The 25,008-nt window shown below is 49.2% G+C and overlaps 1 protein-coding gene across 1 annotated transcript in view; it reads left to right on the top strand.

Annotated features, from left to right (window-relative positions):
* The window catches only part of LOC138101666 (centrosome-associated protein CEP250-like), a 68,137-nt gene extending 43,433 nt beyond the window's left edge, over positions 1-24,704 (top strand). The window contains exons 24-34 of the mRNA XM_068999440.1: positions 16-103; positions 703-857; positions 1,791-2,132; positions 4,110-4,303; positions 5,599-5,689; positions 8,036-8,164; positions 8,621-8,901; positions 20,579-20,738; positions 21,317-21,560; positions 22,172-22,326; positions 24,549-24,704. Coding sequence (XP_068855541.1) covers positions 16-103; positions 703-857; positions 1,791-2,132; positions 4,110-4,303; positions 5,599-5,689; positions 8,036-8,164; positions 8,621-8,901; positions 20,579-20,738; positions 21,317-21,560; positions 22,172-22,326; positions 24,549-24,704 — 1,995 coding nt within the window. The remainder of the gene's footprint in view (positions 1-15; positions 104-702; positions 858-1,790; positions 2,133-4,109; positions 4,304-5,598; positions 5,690-8,035; positions 8,165-8,620; positions 8,902-20,578; positions 20,739-21,316; positions 21,561-22,171; positions 22,327-24,548) is intronic.
* The last annotated feature ends 304 nt before the right edge of the window (positions 24,705-25,008 follow it).

Below are 25,008 nucleotides of genomic sequence, written 5' to 3'. Positions count from 1 at the left end.
ATACAGGCCTTGGAGCTGGAGCTGGGCATGGGGCAGGCTGAGAGGGACAATCTCAGAGCCAGCAATCAGGAGCTGCTGAAACAGTTGGAAGAAATTCAAGCAGGTACAGCTTCACCTCTCCCACCCGCTGCCCCATCCTGTCCCAGCAGGGATCTCTGATGCCACACAGAGGAAAAGGGCAGTGCCCAGAGATGGCAGAGGGGAAGAACAACCAGCAGGAGATTTCTCCATCCAGTGCCAGTGAAAGCTTTTTCTCGAGGAAGATGCCGTGGCTGGCAGTGCCATCTGGCTGTGCTATGGCTGATCCCGTGCACAGGTGGTGCCTTTCAGGTGCTGTGTCTGTGCTGAGGAGCTGTAGCTGGATGCCTCAGCTCGATTCCCCCCAACTCCAGGCCCTGCCAGAGCCCCCAGGCTATTGGCCTCTCTGGAGCAGGGCTGCACAGGCATCCCCGCTCCTTTGTCTCTCTTGGACTGCTCACTCTGCACAAGCCCAAGAGTAAAGACACTTTCCTATTCCTCTGAACCTTGCCCCTTGGAGTCCTGCTTTTTTCTCCTTCATTTCTGTCAGCTTTGGAAGCCCTTGCGGCCTTAGGGGCTGGCAAACACAGGCAGGCCAAGAAGACAGTGCTGTTGTCCCTGCAGGATGCACATCAGTTTGCCTTTGCTTTGCTGTTCTCATTCTCCTTCTCCTTCCTGCTGCAGCGATGTGGAGGGCAGAACACCAGAAGACCTCTCGAGAAACTGCCCTGGAGAAAGAGGCCATTGCCCTGAAGGAAGAGGGTGTGACTCTTTGTCAGGAGGTGGCATCTCTGCAGAGGAAACTGGAGAGCCTGGAGAAGGAAAGGAAGGATGTGCTGGTGAGAACGGCAGATGCCATGAAGGGCCATTTCCTAGCTATGTTTGGCCCTTGTGTTAATAGTTCTAAGGAGCACCTCTTTCCAGCTGAGCTTTTCAAACTGCATTCTTCTGAATAAGGAGGAAAAGATGTCGTAGTCATGTCAAAGCCAGTTAGTGCTGAGGCTGCTGGTTTTCCTCCATGCTGGAGTTTTGTGCCCTGTAGTTCTCAATGTCCACACTGTCTCTATGGACATTGCATGGTCTGGGCAATTCCTCGTGTCCAAACCCACGTCCAGATTTCAAATACCTGGACCTGGAACGAGAGGTGAGAAGGCCAAGTTTGCTGTTAATAGAAAGGTGTTTGGCCTTGGCCATCAGAGAGCAGCCAGTGGGGAGAAAAGAGAGAAAAGCAAAGTGCTGATGCAGATAAGGACGTGTGCCTGCAAGGGGAGAACTCGTCCTGAGTGGCAGCAGAGAATGACAGACTGATGTGGCCATTGCTGCTCCAAGAGAGGGCAGTGGGGCTCTCGGGGATGGTGCCATGGAAACTCTACACAGGAGAGCTCAAAAACCACTCCTGTCACCCCAGCTGCAGGGAATGAAATGTTGGGGGTGTTTGCTCTTCCCTTTCTCCCTGCTGGAGAGCACATCCTCATGGGCACCGCCTAAATCCTGCTTAGCGTGGACTTGGAATCCTGGCTGCAGTTCTGGCAGCTGCTCCCCAAAGGAACACTCGAGTGGAGCTGCAAGAGGTCGGGGAAGGGCAGAAAGGGAGCTGGGATGGGCTGAGTGAGCTGGGAAAGACTCAGCGTCAAGGGCGGTCCCAGCAAAGGTCTGAGGCATCCCGAGAGGCAGAGAGAGAGGGGCAGCCTTTGCCTGCCTGTGGCAGGAGTCCTGATCTGGTATGAAAAGCAAACTGAGAGAGGGAATGAGTGACCTCCCTGTTTTGGCAGCGTGAACGGGAATTGTACGAGGAGCAGATGAGAGATCTGAAAAAGAAGAATGAAATGAAAACACCGGAGATGCGAAGTGTCAAGGAAAACACCCAACAACTGGAAGTGGAGAGGGAAGCCAAGCAGGAACAGTTGGAGCATGGGGCTGCTGCTTTGAAGGAATGGCAAGAGACCGCTCAAGTCCTGAGTGTTGCACTGACCAAGAGTGAAATTTCCAAAGGGGCTCTGAAGAAAGACCTGGACATCTTGAAGGAAAGGCTTTGTCTCCAGGTAGGCACTGGCACTGATCTTCAGTCCACTGCAACGTCTCTCAAAGATTCCAATGAAGTTTCCCATGAAGAGGTGGGATTCTAAATCCCTGTCAGTCTAGGCCTGCTTGGGCAAAGCAGCCTGGGCTGCAGCAGGCAGCCTTGTGTGTCTGCCTGGCTCCAGCCAGAGACCATTGGCTGCCAGATTGTTTGCTGGCATGCCTGGAATGACTGAGGCAGCTCTGGAGCTGCTGTTCAAATCAGCTCCAGGCCAAAAGCTGGGCATGGGGAATTGCTTCTCCCGTGCCCAGGCAAGGGCAGGCAACATGTGTGGGTTGGATTTGGTGTGGAAAGGAATGGAGCAGGTGAGCAGAGTGATGGACTGAAGTGAGCAGAGTTCTGTAGCGAGGGCTGAAGAGCAGCTGCACTGCTGGAGCTTCGAGGATGCTTCCCGAGATGGAGATTTCTGAGGGACAGCTCTTGTGGTGTTTGAAATAAGGGAATCATCTCCTCTCTGAATACCCAGCAGGCTGTTGGAGCAGAGGGCAAGCGGCTGTCTGAGCACTCCAGGAGGGGTGTGGAATGTGTGCGGGACCAGGTTGCAGCAGCAGCAGCAGACAAGCCAGAGAAGCGTGAGCTCAGGAGAACTTTTGAGGTAAAGTGGGCTTTCACTGCCTCTGCAGAGCCTCAGGCTCCTCTGGATCATGACTCGTGTGCCCAGGCAGTGCTTTGGAGTCCTCTGCTTGTTTCCTTGCCTCTCCCTGTCCCTGCTGTGGGCACACCACTTTGTTTGTTCTCTCTGTTGTGGCAGCCCATGGCTTTCACAAAGGCACCTTCACTCCGCTGCCTCCCTCCCTGGCCCCGTGTCCCCGGACACACACTGGCCTCTCCTGCACAGCCCCCAGCGAGAGCTCTTTGCCCCCAGTGCTGTCTGGTGCAATTGAGGGTCTGTGAGCAGAGATCTCCTTGCCTTGATGTCCAGAGGTCCTTTTGCCCCATGTTTGCTGACAGGTTTCTGTGACCCTTTCTCCCATCCAACCTGCAGGTGGAACCTGAAGGGAGGAGTGTCCAGAGAATCTTTGGGAATGTTTACCTCTCGGATACCATTAGAGTGGATGCTCCCCCGTCTTCCCAGCACAGCAGGTCGACTTCTGGACAGGTGAGAACATCATCTTCCTTGGTGGGAGGAACACAACCCTTGGCAAGGCACATGTCCCTCAGAAAGCAGAGTAGCAGCTGTGAGCTGAGCTGTTTTCCCCAAGCCAGGCAAGCCCTGAGCGCTGCTCCCAGGGCTGGCAGCTCCTCTGCTCCAGAGCAGACAGAGGGCACCGTGCTGGAGCTGCTGTGGCTGCACCCGCTGCAGAGCCAGCAGGAGGTGGGAGCAGCTGGCTCTCTGCTGCCAGCCAGCCCAGCAGCCACAAGCCCGTGGTGTCAGGAAAGAAGAGTTGGAGGAGTTTCGTGGCCTCAGCAGTGCTTGAAGGCTCATTCTCCCCGTGGGCTTCGTTGCCCACATTGTGCTCTGCTCCCATGTGGAATGCTCTGAAGTTTGGGAGAAGGAGAGTTTGCTCCCTGTCCCTGGGCTGGCTGTGCAGGAGCTTGCTGTTCAGATCAGCTCCAGGCCAAAAGCCGGGCATGGGGATCTGCTTCTCCCTTGCCCAGGCAAGGGGAGGCAACACGTGGGGGTGAGCAGTGATGGACTGAAGTGAGCAGAGTTCTGTAGCGAGGGCTGAACAGCAGCTGCACTGCTGGTGCTTAGAGTCAAGTGTATTGGCAGTTGTGGAAGATGCAGTATTTTTGGGTGACAACACAGAATTTGGGGCAGGGATGTTTGTTGGGAAGGAGCAATCTGGTGCCAGGCAAGCCAGCAGGGCCTGACACAGCACTTCCAAGGTAACAGTGCCAGAGGCTTTTGGCAGCCCAGGGTATCGGAGCTGCAGAGGGCAGATGCTGTGAAACTTTGAGCCCAGAGCACGGGAGCTCCCTGTCCTCTGGCTGCCTGCGAGGTGGCACTGGCTGGCTCTGCACAGGGCTCCTGAGGAAGGGCTCGAGCTGTACCTTGTCCTGCTTCCAGGTTTCCCAGGAGCAAGAGTCATTGAGCAGGGCTCTGGAGCAGCTGCACCAGGAGCCCTCTGGCCAAGGGCACGCACTGGCCCAGGTGTGCAGAGAGAAGGAGCTGCTGGGCCGGGAGAAGGCTGCCCTTGAGGGCCGACTGGCAGCCATGGAGCGTCACCAACAAGACCTTTCCAAGCAGCTGGCAGAGACCAGGTAAAGGCAGGGAGGAGACCCTTTCCGGATGCTTTTACCTTGCATGGACAGAAAATGGAAGTCTCAAGAAAAAGAAATATGCCACAATGTGAAGGTTATTTTTCTGACATCTAAAGCCAGCAAAGCTGTTGTGAGCCTTGGGCTCCTGTTTGTGCCGCCAAGCACACTCGTGTGGGAAGTCAAAAGCAAGCCACCCGGCCCTGAATTGAGTAGTACTTAAACCATGCAGCTGTTGAGTGAAACCTCAAGTTTCTCTTGGGTTTAGTTCCTTGTGCTGGGCATTGAACATCCCTCTTTCCTTCCTAAGTAGCTTGACACAATCCTGATCTTCAGAACTGAAGCTTCATCTTCAGAACTCCAGGCTCTGACCTTGGGATGTTGGCAGTAGCATGCTGCCATTCAGGGGGAAGCCAGAGGCTCCTGCTGAAAATGCTGAGGGCCTTCTGCTTCCAAGCACACTCTTGAGAAGTGTGAGGCAGGACCTAGAGCTGCTTAGAGAGCAGCAGGGAAACCTCTTTGGAATTGTTGACAGCCCCTGGGGATTCTTGCTGTGTTGATGGGCACCCACCTGTCAAACCTGCCAAGGTCCTTTTGGATGGTCCCTCTCACTCTCCAAAGAAGGACAAGACTTGGGCTACTGCCTGCTTAGCTGGCAACACTAAAAGAAAGGTGGCAAGTCTATTCCTTGACCGTGCAGGAGCTTAAACTGCAGTCTCTGCATTCAGGTAGTTGTTGTTCAGACAACATGGTGTTCTGAATTTTTACAAGTGCTGCCATGACCATGAGATTTTACTGTATCATGCAAAGTAGTTCTGAAGTCTCTTAAATACAGAGTGTCTGGAAAATTATGTACCTTTATGTCCATGATGAAGAGAGTTAACAAGTCAGGAGTGAGCCAGGACGAGAGTCTGTTCTGTCCCCCTGCAGAGCAGCTTGGAAGTGCTGATGAGAGAAGGGCTGTGAGCAGAGGCTGGGCTTTTGCTCCTCGGCCCAGCCTGTGTGGGCACAGCTAGCCAGGGTCATAGGTCAGGAAGAGCAGCTGAAGGTTCGGCTGTTGAGGTCACGTTGGGCTGGGCTGTCTGTGCTGTGCCAGGCCATAAGGAAGGCCTGGGCACTCCCTCAGAGGGCCCTGCTTTGCTACTGAAATGGCACAAATGGGCCTTCTCTGTACAAGTTTCCATGCGACCCGTTTTGCATTCTCAGGCCTGGGCATCTTGAGCCACGTTGTCCTGGAATAACTGCCCGGGAGTGTCAGGAGCGAGCAGCTCATGTCTCTCCGTATTTGCAACCTGTAGGTCAGCGAAGGAGAGCCTGGAATCCAGCCTGTTTGCTGCTCAGCAGCAGATATCCCAGCTGGAGATCACCAGCAACCATCTGGAGGCTCAAGTGCTCACAGTCACACAGGCCAAGGAGGCGCTACAAGGTGAGAACCTCGTGTGCTTTGTTTGTGGTGCCGCCCCACCTAGAGAAGCTGCTGTAAAGCCTCCTCTGTCTGCAGGGCTTCTGAGGAGCGGTGGCGCTGGAGGCAGGGCCCTCCTACGCTGACACTGAAAGGGCCTGAGTCAGTAAAGGCAGTAAAGACTCTGAATCTTGCTGTTGGTCGTGTTTGCAGGAGAAGTGAAGTGCCTCCAACGTGAGCTGGAAGCAGAGAGAGCTCTCAGGAAGCAGGAGCAGGAAGACACAGCACAACAGCTCTTGCAGGTAGAGCAGCAGTGTCACGAAAGCCTCAGGCTTCAGGGAACTGCTCAGCAGGTGGAAATAAACAAGCTCCTGCAAGACCTGGTAGGTGACAATACGCTTCTGAATTGTCCAAGCTGGCCCTGGGGGCTGGTTTAGCACCAGCAGAGCCTGAGGGTGTGAAAGGGCAGCAGTCCTCTGCCAGAGGCCTCCCGCTGCTGGGCCGGGCAGGAGAGGCGGCGGCTCGGACTTGGAGGCGCGTGAAGACCCACAGGATGGTGCTGGGCCAGTAAATGCAGCCACGGCTTCCGTGAGGGCGTAAGGCGAGTTCCAGAGCAGCTTGGGCAGTGCCCACCCAAAGCGTGGCGGCCCAGGGCAGGATCTTCCCCGAGTCCCACCTGCCACGGAGCAGATGCCAGCGTGGAGCAGATGCCAACAGTGCTGCTGGCTGCAGGCGTGGGAACTCGGTTCCTGTCTTGCTGTGCTCCCACGGTGGACAGAGGGATTAGCTTTGGGCTGGAAGCAAATGGAACAGGCCCCGGTCCTTCAGTCCTTGTGACTGGGGCATCAGGGTGCCAGAAGGTGACACCTCCTTTTCTGAATGGTTGGACTCAATGCTTGTGCAGGTCTTTCCCAACAGAAATGATTCCATGGTTCTGGGATCCTTGCACCTGCTGAGCCTCCTTTTAAATTCCCTGACAGGACACGGTTTCTGGAGAGCAGAGAGCCAGTGCTGTTGTCTTTTCAGGTTGGGGTTTGTGGGAGGGATGAAGCTTCACGTTTTTCAGCGAGGAGCTTGCCTGGGGACTTCAACTTGAAGATTTTTCCAAACCTCCTCAGGCAATTGAGCGGGAAAGGTACCATGCAGACATACAGGAGATGCTGCAGCAATGGGGAAAAGAGAAGGCAGAGAGAGAGCAGGAGCACCAGAAGGTGCTGTTTGAGATGAGGCAGAAAGTTGCCACCCTGCAGGCTCAAAGACAAGAGGAACAAACTAGATTTGAAAATGCCGAGCGAGAGGTAATGATTGTGCAAGGAGAATTGGTGTGATTTTTTGCAAGGCTGGAGCTGTGGGAGATGGCAGGCTATGGGGCTGTGTGGAGCATGCCCTCCATGTCTTCTACATTGAATTTGGGGAGGTGAAAGGTGAACAGGGCTATCTTTGGGCCCAGGAATGAGCCCTCTCACAGGAAGCCCGGCAGAAACATCAGCTTTCCGTTGGGATTTTTGTGCTGCTCTTGTGCTCTGTTTTCCTAAGACTTACCTCGGAGGATCTTCACTGTTCTCTTAAGGGTCCTCTTTTGGTGTGTACTGGTCGGTGTCCATAGCCAAACTGAGTTTGTAGGACTTTTCTTTTGTGGGCACAGGGAGGGCGCAGCGGGAACGCTGACAAGAGACAAATCTTTTTAAAGACTCGCCTGGAGTATTTCTGAACAGCAACCCAGAGATGTCTCCTGGGCTGTGTTCTAAGTCACTTCCTGGGAAGCTGTGTCCCCCCCAGGGCAGACAGTGGCCCAGGGGAGCAGCAGCCGAGTGCTCTGAGAGCGCGTGAGCCCATCAGTCTTTGCCTCTTGCCACACAGAGTTTGCAGGGGAAGTGTCAAGCCCTCTGCTCTTTCCTTCTGTGCAGGTCCTGCTGGAAAAGCAGAAGGAGAAGAATTCTTTATCAGAGACACTGCTCCAAACTCGGGGACAGCTAAGCCAAGCCTGCCAGCAGGTGCAGCAGCTCAGGCAGGAGGTGAAAGAGCAGCAAGAGAAGGGGCAGGTAAGTCTGAGCAGGCAGGGAACAGAGTGCAGGGCAGTGGCAAGGGCACAAAAGGCAGGTGCTGGGAGTCAGGAGGCAAGGGCTGCTTCAGGCCCTGGCAGCACAGAGCCTGGCAAGCTCCAGAGCTCAGGCCCGGGAAGCAAGGCTTACAATGGAAGCAGAGCTGGGTAGAGAAGCCAAAAGAAGTCGCTGAAGGAATGGGATTTTGAGAGAGCAAGTGGGAAAAGCTGAGCCTGAGGGCAGGTCGCAGGAAGTTGCTCTGCATTTTGTTGCCAGACCATCCAGGCAAAGCTGCAAGCTGAGCTGCAGAAAGCTCGGAGGGGAATCCAGGCAGCGCAGAAGAGGCACAAGGAAGAACTACGAGGCATCAAAGAGGAAATGAATCTCCTCCTTGAGCAGAGGGAGGCTCTACAAAAGCAGGTGAGTGAAACAGCAGAGGCACCGCAGCATCCAGCAGGGGGTCTGTGCCCTTCTTGCTTTTCCATGGCAGAGCAGCAGCTGCTGGGGTGGTCCCTGGGGCTGCCTCGTGCTCTGGGCTCCTTGGCAGCTGCTCTGAAGGACCCTCGGTGCTCTGCTGAATCTCAGCTGCTGCCCTGGACAGCTGGGCTAGTCCTCTGGGCTGTTGGCCAGCAACCATCAGCACGGATTCCTGCTGGCCTCTTCTTGCTGGCCTTGGTGTGGGAGGTGCTTTTTCAGGTGCCCTTGGTGGGCCACGTAGAGATTGAAACAAGTTGTCCGTATGCATTGTGAATCTGGTGCTCTGAGGACAGGGAGAAATGGAAAGTTGGCCTTTGCCTTTTCTCACAGCCTCTGCTGTGGCTGACAGTGACAGGCTGTGGCTGTAGCCTCTGACTGCTTTGTTCTGTTTGACTGGAGGTGGGAGAGTTGACATCTCAGCTGGCAGCCTCCAGAGAGTCCCAGGCAACGATTGTTCAGAGAGCCCGGCAAGATGTGAGGGAGGCCCAGAAGCAGTCAAGGCAGAAGCTGTTGCAGGTTGAGCAGCTCCAGAAGATGCTGGAGGAGGCAGAACATCAGAACAAGGAGCTGCAAGTGCACCTGAAGAACTTGGAGATGGAAAGGAGTCAATGGGAAGAAGTGGCACGCCAAAATTCGGGACTTTGGGCTTCCTTGAACACCCTAGAGAAGGAAAAAGCCAGGTAAATGAAAGCCTGTGGGACTCTGCCTTGTGGGAATGGATTCCCTCTTTGCCATCTTTGCACCTGCCAGGGGCTCTGGCAGCATTTCCTACGTGGCAGAGTTCTGAACTCTCCGTGCAGACGCGTCTCGTTATCTGGATGTTGTGTTTCATTTTCTTTTCTTTCAAGCCTTCAGTTAGAGTTTTTCTGAAGACAAAGGCTTTTGGAGTAGCTCTTTCCCTCTAGGGGTGTGTTCTGTTGTGAGGTGGGTGTGCTAACACTGCCCAAGCTGCAGTGTAAGGAGCTGGACACATCCAGCAGCTCCGCCTTGGGTCCTGTAACTTGAAGCCTTTGGGATCTGGAGCAGCCTGGCATCCTGATGCCTTTGCTTGGCAGAACCATCTCAAGGCCCTGATTGCTGACCTAGGCCAGATTCCCCTCAAAGGCACCCAAGAACCAAGAATGTCTCTGTTGCATCGTTCCTCAGAAAATGCCCCCAGGTGCCTGGGGGGGCTCAAGCAGGGTCCCTGCCAGCCTCCAGAGTCACAGGCAATACTGACTGTGCAAAGAATGCAAGAGACAAGACCAAGGTTAGCGGGGCCCCTCCAGCTGACCAAGTCCTGCCGGTCTTCAGTGCCACTGGATTCTTCTTTTGAGAAGAAGATGTGAGGAATGAGACAACTCTTTGTAGAAATTAAAACAATTTATTAAAACAGAAAAAAAAATGAAAAATTGCAAAAAAAACTAACAAAATATAAAAATTTGGGATCCAGATGGCTCGAGAGATATGCCCCAGGAGCGCAGGGATTCAGGAACTTTAGGCTTAAGACAGCTCTGAACCTCAGGTAGAGAAAAAAAATAAACTTGCAGTTTAGGCTGGTCAAAAAGAAATCTATTTCTAAAAGCCCCTAGAAAGGGGTAGGCTTCTCCAGCACTGCCTTAGCAAGCTGGAGAGGAAGGGAGAAGAGAGTGGGCGTGTCTTTTGGATTCCTTTTATAGCTTTTGCTCCGCCCACAGTCCGCCCACAGCCCACCCACAGTCCACCCCCCTGGTTCAAGGCGGTTGGTGTTTTCCCCTTGACAGACCACCTCTGTCCACCAATGGCTCCTCCTGGTCAGAGGGGTGATATTAGTTGAGATAAGGGTCATGTGCTTATGGGGGGCTGGGCTGTTTGTTGCAACTGGGGTTTTTTTAAAATCTGCCTTGAAACCAAGATACAAGTAAAACAAAAAAATACATTCCACACATCTTAAAACACTTGTAAAGGTATACAGTAAACACAGGAAGACCATAAAAGCTTGATTATTGTACCTGGACTGATGGATTGATTTTAACATTCAATTTAAAAATATTAAGCTCAAATTAATTAAGGCACTTAATATGCAAAGACCAAGCACAAATAGGGATTTCATGTATGACAAGTCCCCCCTTTTTCTCTTATGCTCACATCTTTGGTCTTTGCATTTAAGTGGAGGTGGATAACTCTTCAGGGATAGATTCAAGCTCTTTAAAACTGTCCCACACTTGCTGGGCAATTTTTCTCTCCTTTCTAGTTTTCTTATTGTTACTATTATTGATATGCATAATCTTTTGAGCGAATGGTGGACGCTGCTGTTGTCCTTGAAGATCCTGGATCAGTGGCATGCTTTGGACGACAGTGGTGATTAGACGGATGAAACAAGGGATTAAACAAGGGAGAAAAATAAGTCCTGTAAGGGAAAGTCCAACAATAATTAAAGCTTTCTTCCACCATTGTCCTTGGAAAATATTTTCCCACCATTCAGAAGTGATCAAGGGCTGCCATTTCTGCACTGGAACATGGGCTAGTTTCCTGATGTTTTGGGTAATCTTGGTGATGGCTTCGCCGTGATCATCAATATGGATGCAGCAGTCTGAGGTGTTAAACTTGCCACATACTCCACCTTCTTCAGCTAGTAAATAGTCCAATGCCAGCCTATTTTGGTACACGGCTGCTCGAGTTTGCCCTTGCTGTGTGTTAAGTAGTTCAAGAGCAAGAGAGGTCTCATTAGTGATTACCTCAATTAGTGCTTGCAGTCTGATGATCCGGTTTAGCATGTAGATGGGAGTTCGGTACCCCCAGCTCCCATCCTGTGCCCATGTTGCAGGTCCATAAGTCTCTAGGATCCTCTCAGGTGGCCACTCTTCTTCTCCCCATCTCTGGGTCCCTCCTATTACATGTCTCTTAGTACGGAAAAGTTCATCATAAAGGGAGATTCCAAGGTGGGCTCTAGCGTTTTCAGCAAGTAGGAAGAAGTTTGGTTGAATGGCTCCAAGAGTGCAGCTCCCTTTCCAGCGAGGTGGTAAGTTGGAATAAGCTCGGTTACCACAGATCCAGTAGAGGTCTTGTGGTGCTTCCCAGAAGTGGGGTTGTATACTTGCTGCTGTAATCTAGTACTTGGAAATTTGTGGCAGGACAGAATATGGATTTCCTTGATCCCAGCACTGCCAGAGTTTTTTAACAGGATTCAAAATGCAATTTTTGTTTTTAACCTTTTCTGCAGACCAGAATACATCTGGTTCTTGAGGTATCCACCAATGTTTTTGCCCATCAGTTACCAGGTACCTTTTGCATATTGTCTCACCAACTTCTTTTAAAAATTTTCTTCCTTTCCTCCAGATGCATTCTTCTCCAATAACAGTATTGCTTAGCAGCCAGGTTTCATTGTCATGTCTGGTTGTGGGGGAGAGATTACTCAGTCGGAGTAAATCGGGGGGTCCAAGACTGACTCCCCGCCAAGGCCAACTCTCCGATTCTAAAGTTCCTCCGCACACCCAGCAATTTGTTAAATTTAGCTGTTGTCCAATCCTTTCTGCCAGGTCAATAAACAAGTTTTTCCTTGACATCAAAGGATTGTTTTCTTTTTGTTTTTCCTTTTCTTCTATGACCACCTCTTGGATCAGGTCAGTGTCATAGGTCTTTCTTTTTAACAAATCTTCTGTCTTGGTTATGTATCTAAAATTGAAACAGAGCCAATCGTCTTGGGAGGGGCACTCTCCCTTCTGCTTATGTATTTGGGTGCCAATGTTTTTGCCAATCCAGTACTTGTGACCTTTTTCTGAGCAGATACTCAACCTTGTTATGTTGTAACAAGATGGATTAACATAAGTATGTGCTCGGAAAAAGTGTCGAATTTGAAATGAGCCTCTTTCTGCCTGGTACACAGTCTTGTAACATCTGTTACAGCGGCTGTCGGCTGCTTGTGTAAAGGGAGGCCAGAGGACCCAGAGACAGATGACACTCAGTAGCAGGATGTTGCTCACTTTCCCCTTTAGGCATACCCGAGAGGAGCTGTCAGCATTTGGGTTGCCTCTGCTGGTGGGGCTTGTCATCTTTGCTTCTTTCGTCCTTTCTTTAGGCATCTCACCTTCAGATGGTTCTTCAGTGACCTCAGGCTTCTGGAAACTCATGGTTATTTTAGGGTTGGCCTTGTCAAAGATTAGAGTTATCGTGCCCGTAATTTTGGAGTCTGATTGGACTGTTATTGGAAGAGAATGCTGGCTTCAAATGGAGCTTTACTATACAGTTGATGTGACAATAAGGTTGTGTGAAGGCAGAATCTGTAAAAGGGAATAACAAAGAACAGAATTAACAGCAAAATATTTTCAACTTAGTTTAACAACTTGTAGCTAGCACTTATTACTGAGGTATAACTGGGGAAGAACTGGGAGTACAGGATTTTATTAACTTGGAGTGAGGGATGCTGAGTGGAGCTTTCAAACAGGGTGTTTAGTTTGATGGTTTGTCTGGAGGTTTCTTCTCTTCAATTGGTGGTGTTACTGGACCCTTCACCCTCTTGACATGCGTCCAGCCCTTTTCAAATGTCCGGACAGCTGTTTCAGTGGTTAGCTGGACCTGAAATGGACCTTCCCAGGATGGGGTTAATGACTTTTCTTTCCAGGATTTTATTAACACCCAGTCACCTGGATTGATGTGATGTAAATTAAAATCAAGTGGGGGAGTTTGTGGTAGAAAACCTCTTTCCCTTAGCAACTCTAGATTTTTGGCAATTATCTGTACATATTGTTGTACATTGGAGTTTCCACACTCTTTCACATTCAACTCTTGTGGTGTAGCAAGGTAGGGTAATCCATACAACATCTCATATGGTGAACAACCCAAATCAGATCTTGGCTGTGTCCTAATTCTAAGAAGAGCAAGTGGAAGGCATTTTACCCAGGTCCATTTTGTTTCCAGCATTAATTTTGTGAGGGTGTTCTTGATTGTTTGGTTCATCCGTTCCACTCTCCCAGAGCTCTGTGGATGCCACGGGGTGTGTAATCTCCAATTTGTTCCTAATTGCTGAGCCAATTGTTGTACAATTTGGGAGGTAAAATGAGTACCTCGATCTGAATCTATGCGGTGGACTATCCCATAACGGGGGATAATTTGCTCGAGGATCACCTTACTCACTGTCTGGGCTGTTGCATTGACAGTTGGAATAGCTTCCACCCAGTGGGTAAGGTGATCAACGATTACCAATAGGTATTTCCACCTCTGGACAGGAGGCATTTCTGTAAAGTCAATTTGAATGTTTTGGAAAGGCCTGATTGCTAATTCAATTCCTCCGCCAGTGTTCTTTTTCATTACCTTTTTGTTAACCTTTTGACAGATTACACAGTCCCGGGTTATTTGGTTGGCTATTTCATAAACACCAGTGCATCCAAAGGTTCTGAGATAGTGATCCGCCAGAGCCTTTGAACCCCAATGATTGCTTTGGTGGATATTTTGTAGAATTTCTCGGGTTAAATTTTTGTTTAAAATTTGGCGTTTATCTGGTAAATACCAGCGGCCTTGAGAATCCTCATTGGCACCAATTAAAACTAATTTCTGTTTTTCCTGATCAGTAAAAATGGGCGTGGGTAAAATGTTAGTTTGTGGAATAGTGTCAGATGTGGTGGTGTTAGTTGGAAGTTGGTTTACTTCCATCACTTTTACCTCTTCTTCCACTGCTGCTTCTTTTGCTGCCAAGTCTGCTAGGTTGTTCCCCCGAGCTTCTTTTGTGGTTCCCGATTGATGACCTGGAATATGCACCACTGAGATCACCTGAGGCAGTTGCAGTGCTTTTAGAATTTTTAGGATCAATTCCTTATGTAGGATATCTTTCCCTTTGGTGTTTAGGAACCCCCTTTCGGACCAGATTTTTCCAAAGGTGTGGACTACGCCATAAGCGTATCTGGAGTCAGTGTAAATGGTCCCGATGCTTCCTGCTAGTCGGTGGAGTGCTTTTTCTAGGGCATAGAGCTCACAGACCTGAGCTGACCAGGTTGGTGGCAATCTGCCCTTTTCTAGCACACACATTTGGTGTCCATCGACCACTGAATAGCCAGAGCATCGCTTTCCATCCACCACTCGAGATGACCCGTCAATGAAGAGGATTTCCCCTTCATTGAGGGGACAGTCCACCAGGTCCTCTCTGACTTTTGTTTGGATATCAATTATCTCAATGCAATTGTGTTCAATTTCTTTTTCTGATGGGGTCCCATAAAGAAATTGAGCTGGATTTTGGTGTGTACACACAACTAACCTCAGGTGGTCTGAGTGCATGAGAATGGCTTCATATTTGACTATTCTTGGGTCAGTTAACCACTCTGCAGCCCTGTGAGCTAAAATGGTTTTGATTGAGTGTGGTGTATGCACTGTCAAGTCTCCACCAAAAATGAGTTTTTGACTCTCCGAGACCAGAACAGCTGCTGCGGCGATGGACTGGATGCAGACGGGCCATCCTCTGGACACTGGATCCAGTAATTTGGAAAGAAAAGCCACTGGCTTCCTGACTCCTCCCCACTCCTGGGTCAAGACGCCATAGGCAATTCCCTTCTCCACATTAACAAATAGATCGAAGGGTTTTTCTAGTGAAGGAAGGCTTAAAACAGGTGCTTTTGTTAATTTCTCTTTCAGATTTTGTAATTTTTGTGTGTCTGAATTAGTCCAATTAAAAGGTTCTTCTTCTATTAGTTTTTCATATAAAAATTTGGCAGATTGTGAATACTGATCAATCCACAGTCTGCAGTATCCAAATAGGCCTAATAATTGCCGGATTTCTCGTTTTGAAGTTGGAGGTGGTAGATTTAGGATTCCTTCTACTCTTTCAGCACTGAGTTTTTTTGTGCCATGGCCAATTAGATGTCCCAAATACTTCACCTCCTGTAGCACAAATTGTAATTTAGGTTTTGACACCCTCAGCCCGTTCCTCCCTAGAAAATTCAGTAACTGAATTGTAGCAGTTCTTACCGTAGACTCCTGTTCCCCAGAGAGGAGCAGGTCGTCTACGTACTGAGTTACCTGAATCCCTTCGGGTGGAGAAAAGGAACTTAGCAAATCTTCTAGCGCTTGGCCAAAGAGTGTGGGTGACTCGGTGTAACCTTGAGGCAGGCGAGTCCAGCGCAGCTGCTGCTTCCGTCCAGTGTCTGGATCCTCCCAGGTAAATGCAAAGATGTCTCTGCAATGAGAATCTAGAGGACATGACCAGAAAGCATCTTTAAGGTCAATAACAGAGAACCAGGCATGTGCTGGGGGTACCCGACTCAGGAGTGTATAGGGGTCCTGCACCAGTGGGTACCTGGTTTGGACTCTCTTATTGACCTCACGCAGATCTTGTACAAGCCGGAATGACTTATCTGGTTTCTGGACAGCCAAAATTGGAGTGTTGTAACTGGATTTGCAGGTCTCAAGAATTCCATCTTGTAATAAGTCCATGATAACAGGCTTCAGGCCCTTTCTTTTGTCCTTGGAGAGGGGATATTGTGGTACACGTACTGGCTGGCTATTTGGGAGCAACTCAATTGTTAGAGGTGTGATGTCCATTTTTCCCCTGTTGCCAGGTTTGGCCCACACCACCGGGTCAATGTGTTGCTCATCTACTAAAGATAACACAAACAATTTAATGGTCATTTTTCCACCCTGCGGTACCACCCCAACCCTCAGAGGTATTTGGAAGTCACGTCCTAAAAGACTGATCCCAGCTTGAGGTAGGTATAGCACATCCCCTGTATGGATACGTCCTTGTATGGAAAGGGTTACATTTTTAATTACAGGAACAGCAAAGCTTTCACCATTAGCACCATATATATCTAATGTATCTTGAGAAATAAAACATCCTGGAGGTGTTTCAGTGACACAGGTTCTTTCAGCACCTGTGTCCACTAAAAACTCCACTTGTTGTCTCTGGGGTCCAGCTTCTAATTTTATCAAGGGCTCTTTAAGATGTTTTTGCCCCAGAGAATAAAGCCCCTGACCCCTTCAGTTGTTCAAAATTTGTCCCTCCATTTGAAGGACTCCTTGATCTCTCTGCTTTTTAAAACAGTACCACTGCCCGTGGCCTGGTTTATTACAGTATGTGCAAATTAATCTCTCAGGTCTTTGAACAATTGGGGTAGATTGTTTATTGCAAACACAAACCTGTGGCTGTTGCTGAGAGCAGATTTGGGTTTGCTGTTGTGGGATGCCCCTTTGGGAAGTTCTTTGTGTAGGAGGGTTGTGGTTTGGAGCATTAGTACTGTTATTCATTATTCGGCTTTTAGCCTTCATCCTCTCTTCATCCCTCCTAACAAAGACTTTTTGGGCTTCCTCTAGTAATTCATCTAGTTCCCTCTCTGGCCATTTTTCCAATTTTTCCAATTTTTTCCTGATGTCAGGCCAGGAGTGAAGCACAAAATGTACCTTTAGCATAGTTTTGCCTCCCTCACTGTCTAAGTCAATGACAGAATAAAGTTGAATGTTATTCCTTAACCGAGCCATCCAAGCTGTTGGGGACTCATCCTTTTCCTGTTCCCCACAAAATGCTTTTTTCATATTATTAACTCGAGGAACAGCTTCTCTAATCCCTTTTATAATTAAATTTCTGTAGTCCTTCATGTTCCTCCTGCCCTCTTCTGAATTTGGGTTCCATTCAGGGTCTGTCAGTGGTAATTTTTGTTCTCCAATTGGGCCTTGATTAGAATTATTTTCTCTGTCCCAGACTGTCACTCCTGCAGCTCTAATCAATTTTCTTTCCTCAATGGTGAATAAGGAGTGAAGGATGGATTGTATCTCTCCCCAATTATAAATATTAGGGCCGAGGAATTGATCAAATTGGTCAGCTAGACCAATGGGGTCAGCCATCAGACTTTTCATTTCTTTTTTAAATTCCCGTACCTCAGATGAAGCTAGAGGTACAACTACATAACCAATTCCTCCTTGAGCATTTCCCATGGGTACCTCCCTAAGAGGTAAAATTTTAGACTCATGGGGAGTGCTAAGGCAGGTGGGACAGTCAGGTGTTTTAAATGATTTCTTTCTAGTGCAAGATGCTGGGCCATCCTGGCTAGAAGAAATCCTTTGTTTGGTTGTCTTTTTGTGAGAGCAGGAAGGAACAGAATTTTCTTTTTCACTTTCATTCTCATTTTCTGAGTCCCTTTCGATTGGGTGGCTTGATGAAGGAAGGACCCTTTCTTGTTCAATTTGGACCCTCCTTTCTGGAGGAGTTACTGGAGGAAGGTAGTCTAGGGGGTCCCACTTTGGTTTATTTAATTTAGGTTTTTGTTTTTCTTTCTGTTTGTGTTCTTCTGCAATGGAAAAAATTTGGTTTGAATTTTTATTAAGTCCAATTGAATTAGATTTAGTTTCCTCTTCCAATTCTAATTTTTTGCTTTGGTCTTCATTTTGTTTTTGCCAATAATTTAACCAAATTTTAGCATAGTCTAATTCATCAGAATGTTTTGGAGCTTTGTAATGTACATAAGAATGCAAAGCCTCACAAAGCCATTTTTCAGAAGACCCATACTTGGGCCATCTGAGTCCATCTTTGTTAATTCTATGTTTTGGCCACTTAAAAACACAGTACCTAATCATTTGACACTGGTCTTTTTCTTTAGTTAAAAGATTTTCTTCCCACTTTAGGAGCATTTGCCCTAACGGGCTCTCTGGGAAAATTTTGTATTTCTTCATTAGGTCTTTCTTTTTGCTATTTGCTTGTCCCATTTTGTTACTGGGAAGCAAACAAGTAGCTAGTGCAGAAGAAAAAAAAATTTCCTTTTTTTTTTTTTTTTTTTTTTTTTTTTTTTAATTAATTAAATAAACCAAAGTATTGTATTATATAAAACAATTAAAATATTGCATAAGGAAATAATGTTACAAAATAACCTAAATTCAATACACTATCACAATTAAAAAAATGATAATAAAGTTATAAGCATAAAATACAATACAACTAATATAGAGAAAAGCAAGCAGGGTTAGTAGATATATAAGGGAATGAATGATGGCGAATCTGTGGGAAAATTAAATATGGTAGGCTGGTGAGAAACAAATATGTTGCAAGAAAATATTAATTTTAATTATAAAAAGAATAATTAGTGAATATTTAAATTGGTTAAAGTATAACTGAAATTTAGATAGTTTTATACATATATACTTAGAATTTAAGAAACAAGAGTTGTCTTTATTAGCAAAGGAGAGATAAATTTAAAATATTTATAATCGAATTAAAGGAAAAAGATTATAATGAATAACACAAACAGTAATTCAAAATATCAAAGTAGTGTCTTATGATTAAAGCAGATAAAGCAAATTACAACTACAATCCAATAACCCAAACACTCCAAACTAACAGGAAGTATAAAGGTGCTAGATAGCACTGACCACAAGAGTGCAGCTAAAACAAGTTCACACATGCACTTAGAACAGCAAAAGGGGTGCAGTTCAAATTAAAAGGACACAAAATGGCGGCCGACCACGTGGCGGCCCGAAATTTCAAAATGGCGGCCGACCACGTGGAAACCCGAAATTTCAAAATGGCCGCCGACCACGCGGCAGCCCGAAATTTCAAAATGGCGGCCGACCACGCGGCGAAAAGAAAAAGAGAGGGGTTTAAAATGAGGTTTCTCCTCAGTTCTAGACCCGAGGAGACTGAGACACTAATAAAAATGAATTTGGGGCTGCGCACACCCCTAAAACGTGGAAACCTCCCCCCAGAAAGGCTGATCACCACACTCGATCTTCCCCTCTGTGTCTCTAAAGGGGTGATCCCTCGTGGTGCCCTTAAAAATGAACCCTTTCAAGCACACTCACACACACACTGGGGGCGGCCAACCCCCCCACACACTCTCTCACAAAAGGAATTCCACTCGGAGGTTCCCCAAAAACTAATAGCCCTTAAAAAGGGTAAGTCCCTAACTAAGTTCCCTTTAAGAAGGGTTCAAGCCTTACCACAAGTCTTTCTCCACCGGAGGTGTCCTTTCTCTGCTGCAGTAATCCTTGTGGGAGCCCAGAAAATCCAAGGAGAAAAATCCAAAAAATCGCAAAAATTCAAAAATAGTAAAATTAACCAAAATACCTGGATTTTAGGGCAAAAATAGGATCCCGGACGAGCCCCCAAAAGAGTTGTGAGGAATGAGACAACTCTTTGTAGAAATTAAAACAATTTATTAAAACAGAAAAAAAAATGAAAAATTGCAAAAAAAACTAACAAAATATAAAAATTTGGGATCCAGATGGCTCGAGAGATATGCCCCAGGAGCGCAGGGATTCAGGAACTTTAGGCTTAAGACAGCTCTGAACCTCAGGTAGAGAAAAAAAATAAACTTGCAGTTTAGGCTGGTCAAAAAGAAATCTATTTCTAAAAGCCCCTAGAAAGGGGTAGGCTTCTCCAGCACTGCCTTAGCAAGCTGGAGAGGAAGGGAGAAGAGAGTGGGCGTGTCTTTTGGATTCCTTTTATAGCTTTTGCTCCGCCCACAGTCCGCCCACAGCCCACCCACAGTCCACCCCCCTGGTTCAAGGCGGTTGGTGTTTTCCCCTTGACAGACCACCTCTGTCCACCAATGGCTCCTCCTGGTCAGAGGGGTGATATTAGTTGAGATAAGGGTCATGTGCTTATGGGGGGCTGGGCTGTTTGTTGCAACTGGGGTTTTTTTAAAATCTGCCTTGAAACCAAGATACAAGTAAAACAAAAAAATACATTCCACACATCTTAAAACACTTGTAAAGGTATACAGTAAACACAGGAAGACCATAAAAGCTTGATTATTGTACCTGGACTGATGGATTGATTTTAACATTCAATTTAAAAATATTAAGCTCAAATTAATTAAGGCACTTAATATGCAAAGACCAAGCACAAATAGGGATTTCATGTATGACAGAAGACAAAGAAAGGGCAGGGCCCTCTTGCTTGCCTGCAGGTTTCTGCATCTTCCATCAGGTTGTGCTCCAAGGCTCTGTTGCCACTTCTGCTATCGGCCTTTGTTTCTCCAGCTGGAAGTAGGATGGGTGCTGGTAAATCTTAGGGAACTTCCCCGAGATCCTCTGGCTGTAGGGTGCTGCTCCTCCTACCTGGACATACAAGATGGGGCAAGGAAATGTCTCTTCCATGTTGACCAAACCTTTCCCCCTTGGAGCCTGGGTAGTCAGAAGAAAACTCTTCCTCTCCCCTAATCTCTTCATGGCAAGACTTTGTTAGGTCTATATTCACATTCCCATCTCAAGAAGAAGGTAGGACATGTAGGCAGGAACTCCCCATTCTTTCATGAATAAAAGCAGAGTGGGCACATGCTGGGCTGTGACTGCAGGGGGAACAAACAAACAGCCACGTTGTTTAGACAAACCTCATCAGACAGAGCAGTTTTCCCCGAGGTGGTGCGAGTCCTAAGAGTTCCTAAAATGTGATACCGTGTAGTAATGAGTTGCATGCTTCCCTTTTAGGCTGCTTCTGTCTCTGGAGGAAAAGAACCTGTGCCTCAGAACACTGGAAGAAAAGAACCAGGCACTGAACAATCAGGTGTCTCAATTTCGTTCTGCTCTTCGCGAGGCCGAGCAGCTCTGTGCAAACCGCACAGGACAAGTGCTGAAGCTCAACACCCAGGTAATCTGTGCCCTGGCGTCCTCTTCTCCAGGGACACACATCATCACCTTTGGCTTGGAGGCCCCAACTGCTTTCTCCTCCCAGCAGCATCCACTGCTGCCGTGTTCTGCCCCGGGGTGCTGCTGCACCCACAGGCCAAGGCTGGATCTGGTGTCTGCTGCCGATGTTTTCCTCCGTTCTCTCCCGGGTCCCAGCAGGAAATGTGGGAGGAGAAGCAGCAGCAGACTCCTTTGGAGCTTCTCCATCCCTCTGTTAGCAGTGTTGTCCCAGATGGAGTTGGTGCCTGTGCTGGGCACCGAGCAATGTGGGCACACAGACGTGGCTATGGCAGGCTGGGGAGGGCACTTCCAGCGCAGCCAGTTCAGCCGGTGTTCAGAGCTGCAGCCTCAAGGATGCCCATTGGCTCCCTTTCCCTATTTTCAGGACACTTGTTTCCATTGGAATCCTTGGCTCTGTGCCTTCTGTTTTGGGCATGTTTTTTTGCCTGAAATCATTTCTCCTTTGTTGCTTGCTCTACTGCCTGCTCTGCTGCCTCAGGAGCAGCCCTGTCCCTGAGGCTCTGTGCATCCATCTTCCAGATGCCGGCCGAGCTGGAAGCAGTGATCGAGAAGGCGGCTCCCCAGCCTACTCAGGAGAAGCAGGAGCTGGAAACTGAGGGGTCTGAGCTGCATGTGAGGCTCCAGAGCTCTGAGGAAAGAGCAGAGGCCATGGCCACGCAGTGTAAGACTTTGGAGCTGGAGCTGAGGGAGGTGCAGGCTCAGATAGACCATCTGAAGGCTCGCAACCAGGAGCTGCAGCAGGAGTTGGAGGAAAGTGAGCAAGGTAGAGCTTCTCCTCTCGCACCCACTGCCCCATCCTGTCTTGCCAGCAGGGCTCTCTGATCCCATGCAGAGGAAAAGTGCCCAGAGATGGCAGAGGGGAAGAACAACCAGCAGGAGATTTCTCCATCCAGTGCCAGTGAAAGCTTTTTCTCGAGAAAGATGCTGTGGCTGGCAGTGCCATCTGGCTGTGCTATGGCTGATCCCGTGCACAGGTGGTGCCTTTCAGGTGCTGTGTCTGTGCTGAGGAGCTGTAGCTGGATGCCTCAGCTCGATTCCCCCCAACTCCAGGCCCTGCCAGAGCCCCCAGGCTATTGGCCTCTCTGGAGCAGGGCTGCACAGGCATCCCCGCTCCTTTGTCTCTCTTGGACTGCTCACTCTGCACAAGCCCAAGAGTAAAGACACTTTCCTATTCCTCTGAACCTTGCCCCTTGGATTCCTGCTTTTTTCTCTGCCTTGAAGTTTCCTTCATTTCTGTCAGCTTTGGAAGCCCTTGTGGCCTTAGGGGCTGGCAAACACAGGCAGGCCAAGAAGACAGTGCTGTTGTCCCTGCAGGATGCACATCAGTTTGCCTTTGCTTTGCTGTTCTCATTCTCCTTCTCCTTCCTGCCGCAGCGATGTGGAGGGCAGAACACCAGAAGACCTCTCGAGAAACTGCCCTGGAGAAAGAGGCCATTGCCCTGAAGGAAGAGGGTGTGACTCTTTGTCAGGAGGTGGCATCTCTGCAGAGGAAACTGGAGAGCCTGGAGAAGGAAAGGAAGGATGTGCTGGTGAGAACGGCAGATGCCATGAAGGGCCATTTCCTAGCTATGTTTGGCCCTTGTGTTAATAGTTCTAAGGAGCACCTCTTTCCAGCTGAGCTTTTCAAACTGCATTCTTCTGAATAAGGAGGAAAAGATGTCGTAGTCATGTCAAAGCCAGTTAGTGCTGAGGCTGCTGGTTTTCCTCCATGCTGGAGTTTTGTGCCCTCTAGTTCTCAATGTCCACACTGTCTCTATGGACATTGCATGGTCTGGGCAATTCCTCGTGTCCAAACCCACGTCCAGATTTCAAATACCTGGACCTGGAACGAGGGGTGAGAAGGCCAAGTTTGCTGTTAATAGAAAGGTGTTTGGCCTTGGCCATCAGAGAGCAGCCAGTGGGGAGAAAAGAGAGAAAAGCAAAGTGCTGATGCAGATAAGGACGTGTGCCTGCAAGGGGAGAACTCGTCCTGAGTGGCAGCAGAGAATGACAGACTGATGTGGCCATTGCTGCTCCAAGAGAGGGCAGTGGGGCTCTCGGGGATGGTGCCATGGAAACTCTACACAGGAGAGCTCAAAAACCACTCCTGTCACCCCAGCTGCAGGGAATGAAATGTTGGGGGTGTTTGCTCTTCCCTTTCTCCCTGCTGGAGAGCACATCCTCATGGCACTGCCTAAATCCTGCTTAGCATGGACTTGGAATCCTGGCTGCAGTTCTGGCAGCTGCTCCCCAAAGGAACACTCGAGTGGAGCTGCAAGAGGTCGGGGAAGGGCAGAAAGGGAGCTGGGATGGGCTGAGTGAGCTGGGAAAGACTCAGCGTCAAGGGCGGTCCCAGCAAAGGTCTGAGGCATCCCGAGAGGCAGAGAGAGAGGGGCAGCCTTTGCCTGCCTGTGGCAGGAGTCCCGATCTGGTATGAAAAGCAAACCGAGAGAGGGAATGAGTGACCTCCCTGTTTTGGCAGCGTGAACGGGAATTGTACGAGGAGCAGATGAGGGATCTGAAAAAGAAGAATGAAATGAAAACACTTGAAATTTCAAGAAAGGAAACAACGCAACAATTGGACGCTGAAAATGAAAGAAAACAGGAGGAGTTGGAGCATGGGGCTGCTGCTTTGAAGGAAGGCAGAGGAAATGCTCAAGTCCTGTGTGCTCCACTGGCCAAGTGTAAAATTGCCAAAGAGGCTCTGAAGAAACACTCAGCCTTTCTGCAGGGAAAGAGTCATCCCCAGGTAGGCACTGGCACTGATCTTCAGTCCACTGCAACGTCTCTCAAAGATTCCAATGAAGTTTCCCATGAAGAGGTGGGATTCTAAATCCCTGTCAGTCTAGGCCTGCTTGGGCAAAGCAGCCCGGGCTGCAGCAGGCAGCCTTGTGTGTCTGCCTGGCTCCAGCCAGAGACCATTGGCTGCCAGATTGTTTGCTGGCACGCCTGGAACGACTGAGGCAGCTCTGGAGCTGCTGTTCAAATCAGCTCCAGGCCAAAAGCTGGGCATGGGGAATTGCTTCTCCTGTGCCCAGGCAAGGGCAGGCAACACGTGTGGGTTGGATTTGGTGTGGAAAGGAATGGAGCAGGTGAGCAGAGTGATGGACTGAAGTGAGCAGAGTTCTGTAGCGAGGGCTGAAGAGCAGCTGCACTGCTGGAGCTTCGAGGATGCTTCCCGAGATGGAGATTTCTGAGGGACAGCTCTTGTGGTGTTTGAAATAAGGGAATCATCTCCTCTCTGAACACCCAGCAGGCTGTTGTAGCAGAAGGCAAGCGGCTGTCTGAGCACTCCAGGAGGGGTGTGGAATGTGTGCGGGACCAGGTTGCAGCAGCAGCAGCAGACAAGCCAGAGAAGCGTGAGCTCAGGAGAACTTTTGAGGTAAAGTGGGCTTTCACTGCCTCTGCAGAGCCTCAGGCTCCTCTGGATCATGACTCGTGTGCCCAGGCAGTGCTTTGGAGTCCTCTGCTTGTTTCCTTGCCTCTCCCTGTCCCTGCTGTGGGCACACCCCTTTGTTTGTTCTCTCTGTTGTGGCAGCCCATGGCTTTCACAAAGGCACCTTCACTCCGCTGCCTCCCTCCCTGGCCCCGTGTCCCCGGACACACACTGGCCTCTCCTGCACAGCCCCCAGCGAGAGCTCTTTGCCCCCAGTGCTGTCTGGTGCAATTGAGGGTCTGTGAGCAGAGATCTCCTTGCCTTGATGTCCAGAGGTCCTTTTGCCCCATGTTTGCTGACAGGTTTCTGTGACCCTTTCTCCCATCCAACCTGCAGGATGAACATGAAGGGAGGAGAATCAGAACTTTTTGGAGAGTGTTCCCCCCAGACTACTTTACATTGCCTGTCTCCCAGTCTGACCAGAAAAATGCATCAACCTCTGAAAGACAAGAGTCCTCCAGTAGCTCAGGGGAGCTGCAGCCCCCGTGCTGAGGCACAGCCTGTGGAGAAAGGGGTCAGTGGCCAGAATGCGTGCTTTGGGAATCAGAGCTGGGTTCCTAAATCCTGTCGGAACTCTCTCTCCCAGACCTGTGGTGGCTGAGGGTTGTATGAGGGAAGGGTTTGCCAGCCATGAACTGGACTTGTTGATCATCTGAGCTCCGTTCAGGGGCAGTGTGGGAGCCTGTTCCTTTCCCCTTCCCCAAGGGCAGAGTGTTGGTGAGGGCTGGAGTTGGAGGCTGTGTCTGCCCCCACAGCCGGTACCGTGGGGCTGCGGATGCTCCTGCCCACGTGGGCT

Source organism: Aphelocoma coerulescens, unplaced genomic scaffold (assembly GCF_041296385.1).
Source record: "Aphelocoma coerulescens isolate FSJ_1873_10779 unplaced genomic scaffold, UR_Acoe_1.0 HiC_scaffold_39, whole genome shotgun sequence".
Lineage (NCBI taxonomy): Eukaryota > Metazoa > Chordata > Aves > Passeriformes > Corvidae > Aphelocoma > Aphelocoma coerulescens.
This window is presented reverse-complemented; position numbering and strand designations above follow the sequence as displayed.